Source organism: Phalacrocorax carbo, chromosome 25, assembly GCF_963921805.1.
Source record: "Phalacrocorax carbo chromosome 25, bPhaCar2.1, whole genome shotgun sequence".
Taxonomy (NCBI): domain Eukaryota; kingdom Metazoa; phylum Chordata; class Aves; order Suliformes; family Phalacrocoracidae; genus Phalacrocorax; species Phalacrocorax carbo.
Window position 1 is genome coordinate 2,378,832 of NC_087537.1, and position 19,509 is coordinate 2,398,340.

General features: G+C 60.9%; 2 protein-coding genes across 2 annotated transcripts; one reads left to right on the plus strand and one right to left on the minus strand.

Moving 5' to 3' along the window:
• The first annotated feature begins 434 nt into the window (after positions 1-434).
• On the plus strand, positions 435-13,633 carry GPR179 (G protein-coupled receptor 179). Its single transcript, XM_064473084.1, has 11 exons — positions 435-1,409; positions 2,244-2,352; positions 3,331-3,433; positions 3,598-3,806; positions 4,008-4,076; positions 4,486-4,595; positions 4,676-4,914; positions 5,351-5,489; positions 5,688-5,793; positions 5,886-6,032; positions 6,342-13,633. Exons 1-11 carry the CDS (start codon positions 580-582, stop codon positions 11,781-11,783), a joined length of 7,503 nt encoding a protein of 2,500 aa, XP_064329154.1. The 5' UTR covers positions 435-579; the 3' UTR covers positions 11,784-13,633.
• Positions 13,634-14,658: 1,025 nt separating this feature from the next.
• On the minus strand, positions 14,659-18,922 carry MRPL45 (mitochondrial ribosomal protein L45). The gene is made up of 8 exons (XM_064473082.1): positions 18,783-18,922; positions 18,298-18,493; positions 17,701-17,818; positions 17,208-17,306; positions 16,523-16,571; positions 16,147-16,296; positions 15,893-16,066; positions 14,659-15,382 (listed from the first exon to the last, which is right to left on the minus strand). Exons 1-8 carry the CDS (start codon positions 18,837-18,839, stop codon positions 15,323-15,325), a joined length of 903 nt encoding a protein of 300 aa, XP_064329152.1. The 5' UTR covers positions 18,840-18,922; the 3' UTR covers positions 14,659-15,322.
• Positions 18,923-19,509: the final 587 nt, after the last annotated feature.

The following is a 19,509-nucleotide window of genomic DNA, read 5'->3' on the forward strand; positions in this document are numbered from 1 at the left end:
TGACCCCCAGACCGCACTTGCCACCCCCAGCCCCGCAGGGACATCTGTGTGTGTGCCATCCTCCCCATTTCCATCCCATGGCCGGGGGGGACACCTGGCGCTGCGGGATTGAAGCCCAGGACCATATGGGGAAGCAGCGGGCAACCTTTTGGCCCCCCCGGGCTACAGAGAAGGCCGCGGGGAGGGGGATGCTGGGAGAAAAATTCCCAGCCCCGTTGCCATGGCTTCCCATCAGGATGCGCTTGCATCATGGCCAGCCCGAGGGGGCCAGGGTGCGGGGGTCCCCACGGGACTCAGGGTGGGGGGCTCCCTGGCACTGCTGTCTGCCCGAGCAGGAGCACGGAGGCGGGGGGGTGGCCGGGGGGGCTCTGGGCAGGCAACGCCAGCAGATGAACATGTTTTGTAGCTGGTGACGTCTGCTCTGGCATCACCGAGGGAGGAAAACAGGCGGTAGAGCGCGAGTCCAGCCCTGTGGAGCAGAGCAGGCTCCCGGCCGGCTCGGGCACCGTGCCCACCATGCCCCCCCCGGGCCGGCCGGCGGGGCCGCAGGGGGTCGGGGGGCTCCGCTGAGCCCCGGCCATGGGGCCGTGGCAGTGGCCGCTGCTCTGGTGCTTGCATGTGGTGCTGGTCCGTGGCACCATCCTCGTGGGGGGCCAGCGCTTGCAGGAGAGGGCCCCCCAGCCGGCAGGATGGTCCCCAGCCCCATCATCCTCCTGGGCACCCACGCCGGAGCCGGGAGTGTCGGGGGACCCCGAGGGCTCGGCGGCGGCGCTGGCTTTCCTGCAGACGGGTGATGTGCAGCAGCTGGCCCGGGCCAACTGCAGCCGGGGCGTCCCGGCGGGGGCACCCGGCCCCGGCCCCCCCCCGGCGCTGCGTGCCGCCCCCGAGGCGCTGGCCCACGCCGCCAACTTCCTCAACATGATCTTCCAGACCAACGACATCCGTGAAGCCAGCGTGGCCGAGGATGTGGAGTGGTACCAGGCGCTGGTCCGCAGCCTGGTGGAGGGTCACCCGTGGGTGCGCCGGGCGGTGCTCGCCCTCGACGCCCACCCGCTGGCCGCCAAGCCCCGGCTGATGCTGCAGGCCACCAAGGGGGACGGCGAGATCCTGCTGCAGGATGTCTCTGCTGCTGCCCCCAGCCTCGGCAACCTCAGCTGGGACAACGAGTGGTTCAATGCCCTCAAGTCCCGGCGGACCCCGCTCCTCCGCAAGCGCGTGCTCAGCAATGACCTGCGCAGCATGGAGACCCCCAAGTGGCAGCGGGGCGACAGCTACGTGGGGGAGCCGGACCACGTGTGGTGGTCCCCGCCGTTCCTCGAGTGCCGGGACGGCAGGTTCCTGCCCACCTGGGCAGTCACGCTCTCCTCTGCCTTCTACGGGCTCAAGCCGGACCTCAGCCCCGAGTTCAAGTAAGTGGTACCCGGAGGGGCTGGTGGGGCGTGTCTAAGGGGGCTCGGGGGTGCCCCGTGTACATGCTGGGGGATGCAGCTGCAGGCATCACCCCTGGGTGCAGGCTGTGGGTTGCAAGGTGTGTGCCAGCCCTCCTGACAGCGTGTGTGTGTGCGTGCACGTGTGTGTGCATGGGTATTTGCACGTCCACTGGCACAGAGCTGCCTCCTGTCCGCCCTTGGTTGTCCCCATGCTGCCCGCCTCAGGCTGCCACCCCCAGAGCCCCATGCTGCGGCCACACTGAGGGTGGTGAGTGGGGCTGGGGCCCCTCCTGGGAACTGGGGGGCATCCCTGGGCTGGTGGGTCCCTGCTGCACCCCCGGCACACACTGCACAAGGAGCCACGGTGGGAGGCACTGGGAAGGGAAGGGGACAGCCAGGCTTAGCCTCAGAGAGGGGACTTGGCCCCATTTCCAAGGGGGAAGCCCCCTCGGAGCACCCAGAGAAGAAGGTTGGTCCCACAGGGCAAGGGATGACACGCAGGGGCCACCCCAGCAGCACCTATTTTGTGATCGGTTGCATAAAGCCCTTCTTGAGAAGCAGAATTCACGCCCAGGAGCTGCTGCCCCTGCCTCTGTCCCGGCTCCATCCTCCCTCAGATGTGGCTCTGAGGGGGGACCTCCCTGGGTGGGGGCCCGGGGACTCTGCTGACACCTCGTGTTGTCCCACCAGTCCATGCACTGGCACCAGCCACCCCTGCGGCCCTGGGGCACGGCCACGCTGGGTAGGGGGGCACGAGGTGGGCATGGGGACGCCCTGTACAGCCCCCAGGGCCAACGCCATCCCCCTGCACAGGGGAGTCGTGCGGGTGGACATCGAGCTGCGGGACGTGGCCATCGACCAGTGCGCCAGCGGGCCGGGCTGGTTCGCGGATACGCACCGCTGCGACCTCAACAGCACCCAGGTATCGGCCACCAGCACCTGGCACCCTGCACCCCATCCCCTAGTCCAGCAGGGCTGGGGCTCCCCCGCACCGAACCGTCCCTGTGCCCCCGGCCGGGCTGTGCCCACCGCGTGTCCCTCCGGCCGGGCCGAGCTTTATCCTCTCCGGGCCGATCCATCTGCTTCGTTCAGCTGCTCTCGGCGCTGCAGCCGAGGGGTTTATTGTGCAAATCTTCCTTCTCCGCTGCCAGCAGCAGCGTGTGACCTGGCTGCTCCCTGCCCGGGCACCGCAGGGACGCCTGGGCTCCGGGGGCTGGCAGCCGGCCGGTGAAGCACCCCAACCAGCAGCCCTCCATCCCCTCTGGCGGTGCCCACCCGGGCAAGACGGTGATGCCCAAGCGTGTTTCAGGGCTCAGCACAACCAGCAGCATCCCCAGCCGGGCCAAACCCCGCAGCCCCCCAGCTCAGAGTGGATCAGGGTCCCGGCCTGAAGGCAAAGAGCCATTCCCAAGTGGGAAAGGCATCACCAGCTTCTCCTTCCTACCAGCGCCCCACGGGTGATGCCCTCCGGAGGGACGGGCTCTCTCCAGAGGGCATCTCTCCAGAAAACAACAATAGCCAGAAAAACTGCCAGCCCAGCCCATTTGGGGCAGGATCCGGCCGCGCCGCCCCGCAGAGGCCAGGCGGGGATTAGGGCAGCAGTGCCCTGCCTGCTGCTGCCGTCACGGCCGGGCAGGATTAGTGCGCTCTGCTGCATTAGGTGTCCATTTAGGTTTTAGGGAGGGATTTGGGGGCCAAGCTTTGGCTTTTAATTCTTAAATGTTTAACCACTGATTCCTCCTGGGTGTGGGGGAGGATGGCGTGGGGTCGGGTTCCTGCGAGCTGGGGGCTGCTAGAGCCACTGGTGCGGTGGGAGGGGTGGGGGTGCGGGGCCAGGGGGAGCATATGGGGTGCAGGATGAGCCTCTGCCCTTCCATGCATCTCAGCCTGTCTCCTTCAGTGTGTCCCCCAGGAGAGCCGCGGCTTCGTCCTTGGGAGGTACCTGTGCCGGTGCAAGCCGGGCTTTTACGGGGACGGTGGAGCAGCCAGCAGTGCCCAGGCAGGTGGGTGCCGTGCCTGGCCCTGGGGTCCCCTTTTCACCCCGTGGCATGTGGCTACAGCAGTGGGGTCCAGGGCTAGGGCGGACTTTGGGAAGCCTGAGCACATGCCCTGGCAAGGAAAGCACCGCATCCACGATGCAGTGACCTGGCCGCCTCTCTGTCCCCAGGCGTGGTGGGGAGCACGGCGGGGGCGGACAGGGGGTCCCGGCTGGCGTGTCAGCCCTGCCGCCGGGGATGCACCACCTGCGAGGACGACGCGCCCTGCCTGATCCAGGAGGACCGGGCGCTGCGGGCAGCCGTCCTCTCCTGCCAGGCCTGCTGCATGCTGGCTGTCTTCCTCAGCATGCTCGTCTCCTACCACTTCCGATGGAGCAAGGCAAGGCATCCCCACGTGTCCCCCTCTGCCCGTCACCCCCTGCCCTGCTCCCCTCCCATGCCCGGTGCCACAGCCTTGGGGGGCTCACGGGGGGGATGTCACAGCCCCAAAACACCCTGGCATGCTCCTGGGGGGAACTCCCTGCCCTGGCTCCGTCCCCTCTGGGCTCCAGGCTGCGACCTCACACCTCTGTCCCTGCAGAGGATCCGGGCGTCGGGAGTCATCCTCCTGGAGACGATCCTCTTCGGGTCCCTCCTCCTCTACTTCCCCGTGAGTATCGAGCCAGCCCCGAGGCTGAAAACCTCTGGGCTCAGGTTTAAGAGTGTTTGCAGCCTGGGCAGCTGCCCCCAGGGAGAGGCCATTGAGCTGGCCCCAAGCAGGGCATGGGCACAGGCACAACTCCACCTAATTGTTAATTTTGCTGGCATGGCCCCCAGCAGTATAAACCTTCTCAGGAACCCAAATCCCTTTTCTCCTCTTGGCCGTGGGAATTAATCCCTGCCCAAATCCCCTCTCCCTCCCACAAGAGCTGCGGCGGATGCTGCAGAGCCAAGGGGGAAGGGAGGCGGTGAGGCTGGCCCAAAAGCGGGTGGTTTCGGAGTCTCTGGTGTTTGCTGCCCCGCCCCGGCGGGCAGGATCTGGCCCGTGCTGCCCACCAACCCCTCTCCCACCGCCACAGGTGTTCATCCTGTACTTCAAGCCAAGCATCTTCCGCTGCATCGTCCTGCGCTGGGTGCGTGTGCTCGGCTTCGCCATCGTCTACGGCACCATCACCCTCAAGCTGTACAGGTAGCCGGGAGCGGGGGGCCAAACGCTTGGGACCCCCACAGTGGGGATCAGCTGGGGGCTCACCCCTCTGCGCCTTGCAGGGTGCTGAAGGTGTTCCTGTCCCGCACGGCCCAGCGGGTGCCCTATGTGTCAAGCGGGCGGGTGCTGAAGATGCTGGGGCTGATCCTGCTCCTGGTGCTGTGGTTCCTGGCGGCCTGGACCATCGGGATGCTGGAGAACATCGACAAGAACATCCCGCTGGTGATCCGCACCCAGACCCCCCATGGGCTCCACTTCTACATCTGCGGCCACGACCGCTGGGACTACATGATGGTCATCGGTGAGAGCAGCCCCTGTGGTGTCCCAGGGGGGTTCCCACAGCCCCAGCACCCCATCCTATAAACATGGCATGTGGGGTTTTAATTTCCTTGCCCATTTAATTCGCCTGGAGCCCTCAAGAAGGGCTGGGGTGCCCGAACTGCCTTCCACCCTCTCCTCTGAGCATCCTTAGGACTCGCCCTGGCACAGGGTAAATCACCCAGCGCAGGCGGTGAGTCCCGGTGGCCTTCGGGCAGGCTGCACCAGACCCGGCTCTGACCACTGTCCGCTGGGGTGATCGTGCTGGGCTGGATGCGCCTCGAGGCAGGGAGGTCCTGGTGGGCAGCAGCACCCACCCCACAGCTCAGCACCCATCAGCACCACCCAGGAAAACATGCCAAAGGCAGCAGGGTGATGGGGCTGGACGTTCAGCATCGCTCCGCCGCTCTCTCCCACAGCTGAAATGCTGTTCCTGCTGTGGGGCAGCTTCCTGTGCTACGCCACGCGTGCCGTGCCCTCCGCCTTCCACGAGCCCCGCTACATGAGCATCGCACTCCACAACGAGCTCATGATCTCGGCCGCCTTCCACGTGGTCAGGTAGGGCGAGGGGCCGCAAGGGGCAGGGGGCTGAGATTCCCACCCTCGGCAATGAGGCAAATCCGACGGCAAAGCCCTGAAGCCAGCGGGTTCGCTGCCTGGGTCCCCAGGCAGGGCAGAGGCTGCGGGGTCCAGAGGTGGGGAAGGGGCTGCGGGTGCCTCGGCGGGACCCGGTGCTGCCCTCCTCGCCCCTTCCAGGTTCATCATGGTCCCCTCGCTGCACCCCGACTGGACCCTGCTGCTCTTCTTCGCTCACACCCACGGCACCATCACCATGACCCTGGCGCTGCTCTTCATCCCGAAGGTAACGCTCGGCCCAGGGACTCGGGGAGATGGGGCTGGGGTCCCCCAGCGTTGCAGGGACCCCTCGGCGAGCTCACCCCTCGCCACCCCCAGTTCCTGCACGCCGGCTCGCCGCTGCGGGAGGAGATCGCGGCTGAGGTCTACGAGGACGAGCTGGACATACGGCGCTCGGGCTCCTGCCTGAACAGCAGCATCGCATCCGCCTGGAGCGAGCACAGTCTCGACCCCGATGACATTCGGGTGGGTGGCACACTCAGGACCTTCTTTTGACGCTAGCTATGCAGCCCCGCGCAGAGTAAGAGGTGCCTTTTGCAATCTTTCTTCTGATGCAAAGCAGAGGGCGGGGGGGAGAAGGGGGTGCAGGGTGAACCACCACTGGCCATGGGTGGGGAAACCTGGGTCGGAGGGACGGGCAGCACGGGGGCTCGGGGGGCACAAAGCCGGGGCTTTGCAGGGTCATCCCACCTGCAGCCCCCGTGAGGTACCATCGTACGTGCTCTCCTCTCTCCCCTCTCTCTGCCACGTGTGTGTGTCCCCCACGGCACGCAGGAGGAGCTGAAGAAGCTTTACACGCAACTGGAGGTGCACAAGACGTGGAGGATGGCAGCCAACAACCCCCACCTCCCCAAGAAGCGCAGCTCCCGCCGCAGCCTGGGCCGCTCCATCATGCGCCGCGCCGCCGAGCTGCCGGAGGCCGTGGCACGCCGGAGCAGCTGGGGGCAGCGGGTGGGCACCCTGGCACGCCGCGGCTCCTCGGCCAAGCGGCTCCCCGACGCCGGCGGTGCCAGCCTGCGGATGCGGGATGACAGCTCCCGACGCCGCACCGCAGCCCTCCGCAAGTCCCGCAGCACCGAGGGTCCCGCGCGGGAGCCCCGGGGAGGCTCGCCCGACCCTGGCACCCCCGGGGAGCTTGCACCGGGGAGGAAGACAATGGCAGCGATGGCCTCGGAGCAATCCGACAGCGAGTCCCTCGACGCCGTCCCGCTCGTGTGCAAGTCGGCCAGCGCCCACAACCTGGTGGGGCACGGGCAGTCCCCCCCGCCCCGCGCAGCCCCCTTGCAGAAGTCACTCAGCGTCGTCGCTGGTGCACGGGAAGAGGCCCTGCTCGCCGCCAGCCGAGCTGCACGGGAGGAGCGGCACATCCACCAGCACCTGTCTGCCCCATCCTCAGAGCCCTCCGTGGGCCAGGGACCCCCCAAAGACGCCGGCATGCCCCAAAGCCCCAGTGCAGCTGATGCCCTCCCGCCAGCTGGCTCCAGCCTTGCCGAGGGGTGCTCCCGGGAGTACACGTCCCCCCTGGGTGATGGCAAGCTGCAGAAACACATCACCCACGCACCCATCAAGAGCATGAGTGTCGACAGCACCCACCTCCCAGGGCGGGTGCGGGTGGCGGTGAGGAGGACCCCGCCGCCACCCCCTGTCCGCTACCAGAGCCTGGTGCAGCGTGCCGCACCCACCGGGGACAGCCCGGAGCCAGCGGAGCCGCCAGCGGACCCCCCGGCATGGGCAGGAGAACCGGAGAGGACGCCAGAGGGGCCTGTGGAGGAAAAGCCGGGACACACGTCCCCCCCGCCAGGGAAGGGCAGGCTGGTGACAGCAGCCTCCGTCCCGGCGCAGGTCTGCCCCTGGGAGCTGGTCCAGGAGGAGATCCTGAGCTGGAAGCAAAAAGCTGCCGAAGAACCAGACTCGGGGACCCCCGGTGATGCAGCAGCCACCCCCCCCAGCCTCAAGCCACCCTCCCAGAAGACCTCCCTTCGGGGCCTGGGACTCGCCCTCAAAGCCTTCAACCGCTCCAGGGGGAAAAGCATCCTAAAGGGGAAGAGAGAGGGCGAGGGGAGCCTCAGGAAGAGGGGGCGGGAGGGGGGCAGCAGGAGGGAGAGACCCAGCCTGGCGGAGATGTCGGCTGTGTCCCTTGGGGGGATCAGCCGACAACCCACTGCCAAAAGCCCCGAGTGGAGCAGGCAGAGACCCGGCAGCGAGCCCACCGCCCACCCGGGGCAGGGGGAGACAGTCCCCTGCCAGCGCAACAACAACGCCGGCACCGCCTGGGAAGCCACAGGCCGGGAAGAAGCAGAAGGACAGTGGGACAGCCCAGCCCTGGGGGCAGGTGATGGTGAGAGACTGGCAGAGGAGTCCAGTGCTCCCCAGGGGGACGTGGATGCTGGCAGTGGCTCAGGGCCACCCTCAGGGGTGCACGAGATCCCACCCAGTGTTGGGCACCAAGAAGGAGCCGAACATCCCCGTGGAACCCCAGCGGTGGCCGGCAGCAGGAAAGCAGAGATACATCCCCAGCGAGGGGCCGAGGCTCCCGTGGCAGAGCCAGGGAAGGATGCTCCTGCGGCCATTGCGAGGCTGGTCACAGCCAAGGAAGGGGTGGCCAGGCTGGCCGAAGGGCTGGAGGAGGGCAGCAGGCCCATCCGACCCCAGGACGGCGGGGAGGTGGAGCAGCCCTATGCAAAACCCATCGCAGGCAGCCCCCACGTGTCCACCGCCGGCGTGTGGAAAGCAGCGGCCGAGAAGCCGGGGGCTGAGGTTTGTCCTCAGGGTGCCCCGGTAGGAAAAGGAGCCTTACTGTGCCAGGAGGCGATTGCTTCCCGGGGGGACAGCGGGGTCCCGCTGGGCAGGGAGAGCCCGGCCAAGGTGCTGGAGAAGGGGGGCAGCCAGCCAGAGCCCCTCGGTCCCGGGGAGAGCTGGGGTGCTGAGAGGGTCCCTGCGAAGAGCCGAGGCATGGAGGTGCCCCCAGCTGCAGCGGGGAAAGCCGGCAGCACAGCAGGCAGGGGGGCAGAGGTTTGTCCTGGGGAAACCCAGGCAGATTCCAGCAGTAAAACAGAAATTTGCCCCTGGGAGGAGAGCAGGAGCGAGCACTGGGGGCCAGGCAGAGCCCTGGGGAAGGGCGGCAGTGAGGGGGATCCCAGACACCCCGGGGAAGAGCCAGGCATGGAGAAACCACCAGCAAAATCCCCAGCGCTGCCCAAAGCAGCTTCAGAGGCAGCAGGCAGCACGCAGGGCAGGATGGCTGAGGTTTGTCCGTGGGAGACTGGGGAAGAGGGAAGGACCGTCAGAGCAGAAATCTGCCCCTGGGACATGGAGGGGGCTCAGCCGGAGCAAGAAAGGCAGGAGGGAGAGAGGAGGCGGCTGGCCAAGTGGGCCAAGAGCATCACACCAAAATCGCTGGGTTTGCTGAGAGCACAAGAGAGCGGGAGCAGCCTGCAAGTGCCCGGCCAGCCCTGGAGCAGCACCAGCAGCAAGGGACCCCCACCAAAATCTACTCCCAGAAGCTCTGAGCTGCCAGAAGTGACCTTGAGGAGCCCAGCAAGCACACGGGCTTCGGTTTGTCCCTGGGAAGCGGCTGGAGCTGACAGCGAAGCAGAAGTTTGCCCTTGGGAAAGGGGAACAGCCTTATCTGATGCAGGAAAATTACACGATGGTGAAATTTCCCAAGTGAAAAATGGGATTTCCCCACAGAGAGCGTCCCTGAGGGGCACGGGAGAGATGGCTCCGGCTGCAGACAAGGGGAGCGGCCAGCAAGGATCCCCCAGCCCCGGAGAAGATGTGGAACAGCCCAGCACAGGGATCCCAGCAAAACACCCAGCTCTGCCCAAAACATCATCTAAGCAAGCAGGAACCTTCGATAGCAAAAAGGCTGACATTTGTCCGTGGGAAGTGGAGGATGAGCCACTTCCTAAAACAGAAATCTGCCCTTGGGAAGAGCCTGCAGCTCCATCAGGGAAGGAGGGACCAAGTCAGGACACATATGGGACTTCCAAAGGGGAAAACAAATTAGGATCCAGAGGACTTGAAGACATCAAAGCAAAACTGGCAGAGGTGGGCGGCCGTCAGCCAGAGCCCAGGGACACTGGGATCTTTGCAAGGCTCATTAGGAAAAGCCTGGAGTGCTCAAAATCAGAGTCCAAGAAATCCCAGAGCGTGGAAAGCATAAAGGAGGAGGTCTGTCCCTGGGAGAGCCTGGTCACAGAGCAGGCCCCAGAACAACATCATGCCAGGAGCCCAGCGCTGCCCCAGTCGCCTTCAAAGAAATCCCAGAGCGTGGAGAGCCTGAAGGCAGAGGTCTGTCCTTGGGAGGCTCAGGAGCTCGAACCCACTGCCAAAGCAGCAATCTGCCCCTGGGAGGTGGCTGCACCTCCCTCCGATCATCCAAAGGCAAAGCAGGGTCCTGGCGGGGGTTCAGTGGGGGACAAGCGCATCACACGCCAGGCAGCGTTAGCCAGCCCCGTGAGATCCCTGGAGAAGGGCAGCAGCGAGCGAGAGGCCGTCTGCCCCTGGGAGAGCCTGGGCCCGAAGCAGACCCCAGCAAAACCCTGCACCGGGAGCCCAGCGCTGCCCCAATCGCCTTCAAAGAAATCCCAGAGCGTGGAGAGCCTGAAGGCAGAGGTCTGTCCTTGGGAGGCTCCGGAGCTCGAACCCGCTGCCAAAGCAGAAATCTGCCCCTGGGAGGTGGCAACTCCACCTTCAAGTAAAGAGAAATCAAGAAAGGACAAAGATTCTCTGTCCGCAGGGAGCAGAAGCCTTTCTACAAGTCAAGGTCTCTCGAAAGAGACTGGAGACAGCACATCTGCAAGGAAGGAGAAAGCAAGCAGAGACCGTGAGTCCATCTGCCCCTGGGAGAGCACAGACACGGAGGGAACCTCCGTGGGGTACGGCACGAGGAGCGCAGAGCTGGTGCAAGCCGCTGCCAAGAAAGTGGTGACCACGAGGAGCTCGAAGGTGGAGGTCTGTCCCTGGGAGAGCCTGGGCCCGGAGCAGACCCCAGCAAAACCCTGCACCGGGAGCCCAGCGCGGCCCAAATCGCCTTCAAAGAAATCCCAGAGCGTGGAGAGCCTGAAGGCAGAGGTCTGTCCTTGGGAGGCTGAAGAGGTCAAAGCTGGTGACAAAGCAGCAATCTGCCCCTGGGAGGTGGCTGCACCTCCCTCCGATCATCCAAAGGCAAAGCAGGGTCCTGGCGGGGGTTCAGTGGGGGACAAGCGCATCACGCGCCAGGCAGCGTTAGCCAGCCCCGTGAGATCCCTGGAGAAGGGCAGCAGCGAGCGAGAGGCCGTCTGTCCCTGGGAGAGCCTGGGCCCGAAGCAGACCCCAGCAAAACCCTGCACCGGGAGCCCAGCGCTGCCCCAATCGCCTTCAAAGAAATCCCAGAGCGTGGAGAGCCTGAAGGCAGAGGTCTGTCCTTGGGAGGCTCAGGAGCTCGAACCCGCTGCCAAAGCAGCAATCTGCCCCTGGGAGGTGGCTGCATCTCTGCCGGAGAACGGAGCAGCCCCGGGTAAGGTGAGCCCCCCACTGAAAAAAGCGGGTGCCTCCAAAGCAGCGGAGAAGAGGAGTAGTGAGCGCGAGGCCATCTGCCCCTGGGAGAGCCTGGGCACAGAGGAGCCCTCCCTGAAAATGGCAATGGGTGAAGAACCATCCAAGAAGTCCGACAGCACGGAGAGCAGGAAATCTGATATTTGCCCCTGGGAGGCAGCAGAGCCCACCAGCTTGGAGGAGGAGAGCTTCAAAGCAGGAGTGCACCCACAGGGAGCTGACAGAGCATCGCCCGCGGGGATGGGAAAGTCAAAGCTGGTGGCAGGAGCCAGCGCCGTGTCTCCCACAGCCCTGCTGAAAGAATCCAAAGGCAGAGCTGATGGCAAGGCTCAGCACAAGCCCCTGTGCCGCATCTTACCAGGCATCCAGCTCCCACGGGGCCCCAAGGCAGAGCCGCTGCCTCTGGGAGCAAGCACGGCTTCCGCGGTGGGCAGCACCCCCAGCCCGGGCACAGGCATAGCCGAGGTTTGTCCCTGGGAAGCAGAAGAGGCTCCATCAGCATCTGACAAGACCAGCACAGACACAAGGAAAACCTCTGAAGTGTGTCCGTGGGAGGTGGAGAGCGTGGATCCTCCCCCGACCCTCCGCAGGCAGGGCAGAGCCGGGGCGAGCCCCCAGGACAGAGGCGGGTCTGCAGGTGAACCCAAATCCAACATCTGCCCATGGGACCACGAGTAGCTCCCTCCATCTGGCCACCAGCTGGGTGCAGACACAGCTTTCATGGATGGAAAATCTTGAGCTGAAGGCTGCTGCCTACCTGCACAGCCTGGGTGGGGACAGAAGCGTCCACCAAAGCCAACGGCACGGCCACACTCCCAGCAGGCTCCAGTGGTGGCCATCAACCAGCCGGGCTTGGGGACCAATGCAGCGAGGGGACGGTTAACATCTCCTGCCTTCATCGAAGCTCTCAAGCCAGGCTGTAGCCTGCAGACACCACCCGTCATACCCCCACGGGTACCTGGCCCAGCGCAGGACCCCCTTGGCCCAAGCGGGGCACCTGAATACATTAAAAAAACCCGTGGTGCCGGCCTCGCTGACTTCCACCAACACAGCAGACACAAAGCTGCGGCTTGCTAAGCTGGAGAGGCTCATCCGCAAGCTCTCCGGCAGCTGAACGTCCTCCTGCCACGTGGGGAGGTTTGTGCCTCTGGCGCAGCGAGGAACGGCTTGCCTAGCACCCCGAAACACGCCGTCCTGCAGCCGCAGCAAGCTGGACGCTTGGAGGACCGGGCAGCAAGCTCTCCAACCGAAGCCAAGTAAGAGAAGGGGAGAGTCAAACTGGGGAGGAAATCAGCTTTCCGGGGCTTCTGCAGCCCAGCTGATCTCCCCTAGTGCTCCTGTCACCTCCATTTTAATCCAGGGTGGTTTCTGTAAGCACTGCTAGGACCAGGCAGGTTCTGAAGCCTGGGATAAAGAGCCTTTGCTCCCAGCCACCCCACAACATGTTTTGCTTCCTTGACACAACGTCATTTATTTTTAAACATTCTCTGAAGTCACCGAGCCAGCCACGGGACGTCCATGCACACCATGCAACCTTTCTGCCCTGCTTTGCTCCAGCAACACCAGCCCAGTGCTTGAACGCTGCACTGTGGCAATACCCTCCACCAGCTCTGTTCCCAGCTGCCTTTGCCTATCGCCCAGCCTAGGTGGGATAAAACCAACCTTCAGGCCGCCCCACGGCTCTGCTTTTAGAAACCTCCGCATCCATGCAGGCTGAGATGGGTATTCCTGCTACTAACCTCCTCTCCGACTAACTTTACGGCACGGCTACACTTCTAATTCTTGCAGCAACTCAGCTGTAAAGGTGTTTGTCTTAACTAACAACGCCACTAACTTCTCAAAGCACTTTGGCATTACTGCTTTCTTCTTCGCTCGTACCGTGTGTGCACGTGTGTACGTTCACCATGTGTGCAAACATGCCTTCCCATCACTGGAGTTTTTCCCATCAACATTTCCACGGGCACTAGCAAGCCTTCGCTTTTACAGCCCATCTGTAGAAGCGCTGGATGCCTTTTGTCACCCCACGTTTCAACTTCTCCCTGTAATTGCAAGACCCATTCCTTTGGGGCAGAGAGGTAAATAGACTCCTGTATGACAGAGAAGATGCCGACACGGCGGAGGCGCTACGATCTCCAGAGCATCAGCCAAGGCTCCCGGGTTTGCCGTTGTGAGCCCACCCGCTCACAAACGCGCACGGGAGGGGATGGAGCCGAACGCGTGGGGAGAAGCCTCAGGGTCGGGAAGCTGGGAAACAACAAAGCCTCCGGTCTCCCCACATTCATCCCTCCGCTCCGCTCGGAAGCAAATAAAACCAGAGACGGCAAAAGCGAAGGTTTTGGTTCTCCCTCTCATCTCCACATAAGGCAGGGGGCTCGGGGCTCGTCCCGCCATTCCCTTGCCATTTACTTCCACTCTCCTTAGGAAGTGGCGTTGCTGTAGCGTGCTGTCTGTGGTCTTCAGCGCTGAACGTCAAACGGCCATCCAGTTGTGTAAGTAAGTGTACATACAGAAAATAAAAGCCGTTATCTACAGAGTGCATGCCTCGAGGCTGATTTACGGGGTGTGGGTAAGATATTAAAAATGCTCAGGGAAGAGATACAACAGAAAGCAGCAAGGCTGCGAGAGAAAGCCAGGGACAGAAGTGGTTTAGTTGCAGATATTTGAATATTGGTAAAGGAGATGGGGGAGCCACGCACTGCTAGGCTGGAAGGAAGGGCCCTTGTCCCAGAAAAACCAGCCACTCCACTGGAAAACACCGTCTTTTCATTCAGAGCCAGAACCTTGTCTGTTGGTCACATCCATACCTGCTCATAAGCTGCCTGAGTCACACCAGACACAAACCAGGCAGCTCACACTAATTTATTTTAGCTCCTGGCCCAGCTCGCATACGCTGGAGCACTTCAGCTCATGAATGAGGCGTAGGCAGAAGGCTCAGTATAGTAGGTTCTTTCAGGAAAAGCAGACAGATTGTGACACCCCTCTGATTTCCAAAAAGATGAAAGGGATTCCATCGCTGGCTGCTCTCCTAACAGAGCATAAAGATGATATTCTGCCCTTTCAAAAGAACGTCATTCACAAGGAACACTGAACAACTCTGCAAGCAGAAAGAGCTAGAACTCTCTTCACTGCACAGGAAGAAAAAAAATGCACTTAACTCTCACGAGCTCTGGAAAATGGCTGATTTAAAAAGCAAGACAAGGTTGAAAAAGGGGCTTCGTTGTTTAATGACTAGTGAATATTTTGCTCTGTGACTAGGAGTAAATGGAACTCATCGGAGCAAAACCAGATTAGCAGAGTGCTAAGCCAGCAGAGCGCTGGCTTACTCCCAGCCACAGGAAGAGGTAACCTCTGGGTACGTGTTTTCCCGACCCACACAGCCTGCAAAACCCGGGGACCTGACGCGAATGCCATCGTGTCCACAGGATGGTGCCAGCCGCTCACTAACAACATCCCATCCCTGAACTCACGAGCGTCCGTAAGAAACGTACCAAAACCCACCAGCTATGAGAAATGCTGCCTTTCAAGGCAGCCTTGGTTGACACAAACGCTGACATTAGGAGTCAAAACGTTTTATTAAATTATCAGTGCTGTGCTGCAGCCCCTTTGGGAAGCCTGGCCATTAACAAGCACCCACTCAGCAGGAGTCCAACTGCAGTACCCACCCAAGAGAACTGGATTTAAAGTGTGCTCTTCCCTCTTTTCTGTGGAAAAAAAAAAAAGGCAGCCTGGGAATCAGTACAGAGGAAAGAAGATGGGAAAAGAAAGTGCCAGCACCTACTGCTGCAAGTTTTAATGAAAGCCCGCCAGGTCTGTGCCACTTCCCATGGAAGTGCCCAACATCCCATGTCTGGACAGAGTTCTGCTGCCAAGGGCTCTCACGATGCGAGCTCAGGACAGAGGTTAGCCTAGAGAGCAGTGCTGAAGGGAACACACCTCTCCTCTTCACAGAAACAAAGAGGGGGTTGAGCTGCAGCACACTAGGTCTACTTGGACAGAGTAAAGCTCTTCTCAGAGCTCATCTGAATCCCCCACCCAGGCCCCTCTTGCTCCTTTAAAGACAACTTCTTAGTGACTGGAGTCCATTTCTGAAGCTGCTTTGTCTGTTGACTGCTCTGGAAAGGCACAGCCATACCCAACCCACCACCTCCGCAGACATTCTCCACTTCTCCCCTCCAGGGCTGCTTGAACGGCTGCCTCTGTACAGGCTCTGGAACTTCCTACTTCATTTCTTCATACTCTTGTGAGGGATCCAAGGTTGGGCCAGGAATCATCACAGTCTGAAAAAGCAAGGAACAAAAATCAGCGTGACACTGAGCAGCTCTGAACTGATTCTTCATGTTACAGAGGATGAGAAAGGGTGAGCAGAGCGTTCTGGCAATGCAAAGGGCCTGCACAGGAAGATGACCAGATGGCAGCAGCATGGGGGAGGGCACAGAGCAGGAATGGGATGACATGCCTCGTACTACACTATGGTTCTCACCTCCTTCCTCTCTAGGACCTATTTTTAGTAACACAGGAAGAGAGAGCACCTGCATCACTTTGCCAGGCTGTGCACAGGGAGCAGTAACCCCCTAAATTATCAGATACATGTCAAATGCCATCAGCCTCCTATTAGAGCGTCCAGGTGCTAGAGGCTGATAATCCCCCATTAATAAATAGGTCTCGTTGCAGGTTAACACACCACCTTCCCGTTACAGGAAGCTCAGCTTTGGTTTTGTCCAGAATTAACTGGGGAGCTACATTTCACAGACGCCGGCCCTGCCGGTGCCTTCTTTTTGTGGTGTTACCTTAACAATGGGCTCCTTCGGTGGAGCCCACTCTGGAACAATCTTGCCGTGCATCCTCCACGTGCCGTATGGGTTGACCAAGTACCTCTCAAACACGACGTACTCCAAAACATCCTTGGGCACCTGCTCCCCACCATACATCAGCCGCCCAAAGCGGTCATAGATTGCCAGAATCTGTAAACAGAGCCAAGAAACTTACGCTGGGCTGGCAGCAGGTCGGAGGCGGGAAAGGGAAGGGGCACGAGGGGACGTACCTGCCGCGTGTGCATCCGCACCGTCACCTGGCCGTACAGGTTGCCTCGATTCACAAAGCTGTCGCATCGAACGTGAACCACTCTCGGAGGCTCCAGCGACTCCACAAAACTCCACCGGATGGTCTTGTACCTGTTCCCACGGACCATTTCCTATAAAGAAAAATAAGCACCAACTTAATTAGGATGCGAACTGAATGGCAAGCAAACTACTATATATAGTGAAACATTTATTCATTAGCTATTGCTTAGCCTTCCGCTTTCCCTCCCAGCTCTGTCCTTACTGTATCCAGAAAAAATGAGACAGATGATCAGGTTTAGAGAGCCTTAGAGACCATGGAAGACATCAAGGACATGCTACATCCAGATAAACACTTACTGGGTAGCAGCGCTCCGTCACCAGGGAGTGAAGCTTCTGTTTGTTAAAACTGCAAGTGAAACACACCCAGTTACTTGAATACACGTATTGTACAGAGGCTTACTCACAAATTCCTGCTTCCCCAGCAGGCACAGAGTCTACTGGCAAAACAGAAGAAGAGAAATTCTCAGCTGTGATTCAGCACAAAACCAGAACATGAATGCAAGCTGGCTGACAAGACTTCAGGGAAAGTCAGAACATCCTTTGGAAGCCAGTTACGACCTAAAACTTTTATTGATGTTTGGAATTGTAACCAAGAATGATGCAGTTTTGAAATCTGTTCTATTACTGGAAAGTGGAGCAAGCCAGTGGAGTATCGTTTCATATCCAAACAATTCCCTGCAGCGTGATTCTGAACAGCACCAACCACCCACTCATCTCCTGTTAACACTAGTGCTGCAACAGCTCATCTCCTTTGCAGGTCAGGTCAAGATGGGTTTTCTGCAACCTGCTTTTCAGTACTGAAAGCAAGAGGGGGCTGACCAAATCTCCAACACCCTACTCTTCACAGAGGTGGGGGCAGAACAAGACGAAGTACTTGTTGCAGAGGAGGTACGAGGATTAGAAAGACAGGGAAGAAAAACAGAGCATAAAAGCAATAAGAAGCAGGTCCCACATAATGCATCAGTCAGAGAAGGGGTCTTACTTTGCCAGGCAATTGTGAGCTTCAATAAATATCTCCTGCGCCTTCTGTGGGAAGGTTTTAGTGCTGAAATCCGGTTCGTGATCTTTGATCTTCCGCAGACTGAAAAGACAAGAAACACTCTACAGTGAGCAGAGGCAGCTTGGAACCATCTTGCACATTTCAGAGGTGACAGTGATCTTATCCAGTTCAAGCCCAGCTTTTACCAGGGAGCAGCTGAGAACTGGAGACTCCCCACTAAGACATAACCTCTAGGTGCTCATAAAACAAACATAGTGCTGCAAACCCAGAGAACCCTCAAGAAAATGAGTGCACACTGTATCTGTTCACGCCAGGACAGGTGCCTAGCGTTCATTTTCACACCAGGTTAAATGGTACAACAGCAACAATGGAAGAAGCAGGTAGAAGACATAACATGCCATCTCACCACTGCAAGATAGAACCGAGCACAACTTCTGCACCACAGACTGTTTTTTTTTAACCAGGGGGTACATACGCTAGCTGGGAGGAGGCAGTCTGCTTCAGCTTCTCCATCTTTTGCTTCAGCCCATCTTTGGATAGGGAAGTCAAGCGGGCGTCGCCCTCAGGAGGGATATAAGGGTCTATAATATCAGCTGCAGGAGAGAGAAAAAAGGTCAGGAGGAGGCTCAAAAACAACAAAATGAAAGAAACAAGGAGGCAACACCGTGGCTGCTGGGGCTGGAGTGGCAGGATTCCTCCCAAAAATGTTTGTAAAATGAAATATGAGCAGGCAAAGAATTGCTAGTCTAACACAGCGTGTCAGCAGTGACAGGAGCCTGCTCTCACTTCTTTTCCATACAGTCCAGGATAGGAGAAGGCACATTCAGCAGCAGGGAATGTGACCTCCCTTGCTATTCCTCATCCCTAGGCATGGAGCGGCCAACAGTTTGACACTCTTTTAAGGTAAAGTGGACAGCTACTATCCCTCACTAGGAGGCAGAGTGCACAATTCGGTCTACTGCGGACAAGCACTCTCTGTCAGCGTGGTCATACTGCTTAGGCTAATTGTTCCATGCTGCTACTTTGCACTAGTTCCGCCCTTGAGAAGAGGCCAAAGCAGGCTTTCTACCACCTGTGCAGGCCAAGTAGAACGTCCGTTCTATGCGTTCCTCAGGAAATACTGTCCCCAAAGACTTGAGTCTCTTCTCCTTCTCTTTAGGAGACAGTTCTCTGGCCCATTCAGGGACAAAATGCCTCTTCTTCGTTCTCACTGGGACAACAAGACAGGCTGGAGCCGCTCCAGCAGGACGGAGCACAGACTCCACATTCTAAAGAAGAGAAATAACAAAACCACGGAGTTAGCCTGACGGCCAAGAAACAACACCGACATCTCGGTTTATCTCCCTTCGCACACCCCAAACACAGAGCAGCTGTAAATACACCTAACGCCACTACCTGTAGCCCTCCTTGTCCCACGGCCCTGCCCACATTTCCTCGTCCCTGACTACCCACATCCCTTACGCCGTGGCTCCTCAGCCCTCCCCCAGCCGCTCAGCCCCTCCCGGCCCCCCAACCCGCGTCCCTCTGTCCCTCTGTCCCTCTGTCCCTCCATCCCACCTGCCAGCGCACCCGCAGGCCCAGCCTGCCCAGGCCCGCCTTCATGGCGGCCGCCATCTTCCCGCCGCGCAGCCCGCCGGGAGGTGGGCGGGGCCGAGACGGGGCGGGGCCGGGGCCGAGACGGCAGCGCGCGGAGGGGGCGGGGCCAGCGGGAGCCCGCGCCGCGGCGGCGAGTGGAAAATTCCATCGGCTGCGGAGGGGAAGGGGGAGGAGGGGAGGGGCGGGGCTCCGCCCGAGCGCGCGGCGGGGGGACCCCGGGGCCCGGTGCTCCGAGGAAGGGGGTGCGGCCCTTCCCGCCGCGTGCATAGGCGAGGGGCCCCCCCGCACCCCCTCATGCAAGGGGGGGCTGGGGGTGTCGGACCCACCTCCCCCCCCTCCCCGGAGCTGCAGAGCCCCCCAGCCCCGCCGGGGACCTGTGCAACCCCCCGCGGACATATGCAGCCCCCCCCCACCGCAGACATGTGCCCCCCCTCGGGGACATGTGCAGCCCCCCGGGGACATGTACACCCCCCCAGGGGACCTGTGCAGCCCCCAGGGGACATGTGCAGCCCCCCGGGGACCTGTGCAGCCCCCCTGGCAGCTCAGTTCGGCTCCGGGGGCAGCAGCAGTCGGTGCCCGATGCTTTTGGCATTTCAAATCGCAGCGATGCTCCACGCTGCCCGGCAGACCGGGGGGCTCGGGGGCTCGGGTCCCGTCCGAACGTCCCACGGGACAGCCTGGCACGCCA